The 1,570-nt window shown below is 46.0% G+C and overlaps 1 protein-coding gene across 1 annotated transcript in view; it reads right to left on the minus strand.

The window, feature by feature from the left end:
* The window catches only part of LOC118432153 (cell wall protein DAN4-like), a 17,584-nt gene that overhangs the window by 14,660 nt on the left and 1,354 nt on the right, over positions 1 to 1,570 (minus strand). The window contains exon 2 of the mRNA XM_035843682.1: positions 1 to 889. Coding sequence (XP_035699575.1) covers positions 1 to 889 — 889 coding nt within the window. The remainder of the gene's footprint in view (positions 890 to 1,570) is intronic.

Below are 1,570 nucleotides of genomic sequence, written 5' to 3' on the forward strand. Positions count from 1 at the left end.
TTTTTGTGGGCTCCTCGGTGGTTGTAGACTGATGTTGGTTTTACCGTTGTTGTGGGCTGTGTATATTCTTCTGTAGCTATAGTTTCTGTACTTCCTTCCGATGTTCTAGCACGTGTAGTTCTAACAGTGGTTGCGGCTTCTGTAGTTCTTTCTGATGATTTAGAAGCTGTAGTTGTCACCGTGGTTGTGGGCTGAGTTGTTACTACTGTGGATCGGACCTCGGTAGTTTCTATTACTGTTGATGGAATCTCTGTGGTTTCTTCTGTAGTCGAAGACTGTGTCGGTTGTATCGTTGTTGAGGGCTCTGTGTATTCTTCTGTAGTTCCTGTTAGTGTACTTGCTTCTGATGTTTGAGCGAGTGTAGTCTTTACAGTGGTTGTAGCCGCTGTAGTTCTTTCTGTAGCTGTAGTTGTCACTTCGGTTGTAGGCGGAGTAGTTACTTCTGTGGATTGGGACTCTGTAGTTTCTAGCACTGTTGATGGAAAGCTTGTAGTTTCTTCTGTGGTAGGGGTGAGAGTATTTTCTGTTGATGTGAAAGCGCGTGCAGTTGACTCAGTGGTTGTAGGAGATGTAGTTCTTTCTGTTGATTTAGAAGCTGTAGTTGTCACCGTTGTTGTAGGCTGAGTAGTTAATACGGTGGATTGTGATGGCGTAGTTTCTAGCACTGTTGATGGAATATTTGTTGTTTCTTCTGTGCTAGGGACCAGCGTGCTTTCTGTCGAAGTTTGAGCAAGTGTAGTTTTCACAGTTGTTGGTGTCGGTGTTGTTCTTACCGTGCTTTGAGCCGGTGTAGTTTCCACAGTTGTTGTTATCTCCGTAGAGGGGACTACCGTGGAGAGAAACGCTGTAGTTTCAATCGAGGTCGGTGACTCTGAGGTTCTAGCCGTGGCTCAGGAGGTCTATATTCGGAAGACGAAACACAGATCAAATAGATATGAAAAGTTAAGAGTAAGGGTCAGCTTAAATGTCTGCCATGAATGAGGGGTCATACTAGAAAGACTTTATCGATTGTTCCTCACCGGTGAAAAAACGGATGCATGTGGATGATTATGGGTAGTCTTATTGAGACCGTAGAACAGTTTGTTATTTATTGTGTCTAAGGCTGTAGCATTGAAAGGCAGTGCTTATTTATAAAAATGCATCTCTATCTGATCATACGTATATGGTATCGTTTTTATATCAATTATTCAAAATGACTTAAGGCGTAAAGGTTGAATACAAAAGGTCCAACTGTCTTCTAGATACTTCACACTATGTCTATGCACAATTGTGTGGCAGATGTTTCATGTAAGACATCACGAAATCGCCGGCAAGCGCAGCCAGGCTTGCGGGGGCCTGTCGTGGTCCATGCCCGATCGCGCCGTCCATGTGAACGCTACATCATCACGATGTACACGTCGATAACGTCACGAAATTGTTGGGAAGCGCAGCCAGGGATACGGGGGCCTGTCGGGGCCCGTGCCCGATCGCGCCGTCCATTTGTACGCTGCATCATCACGAAATGCGCGTCGATAACGTCACGAAATTGTCGGCAAGCGCAGCCAGGGATGCGGGGGCCTGTCGGGGCCCG

The sequence above is a fragment of the Branchiostoma floridae genome, chromosome 15 (assembly GCF_000003815.2).
Source record: "Branchiostoma floridae strain S238N-H82 chromosome 15, Bfl_VNyyK, whole genome shotgun sequence".
Classification (NCBI taxonomy): domain Eukaryota; kingdom Metazoa; phylum Chordata; class Leptocardii; order Amphioxiformes; family Branchiostomatidae; genus Branchiostoma; species Branchiostoma floridae.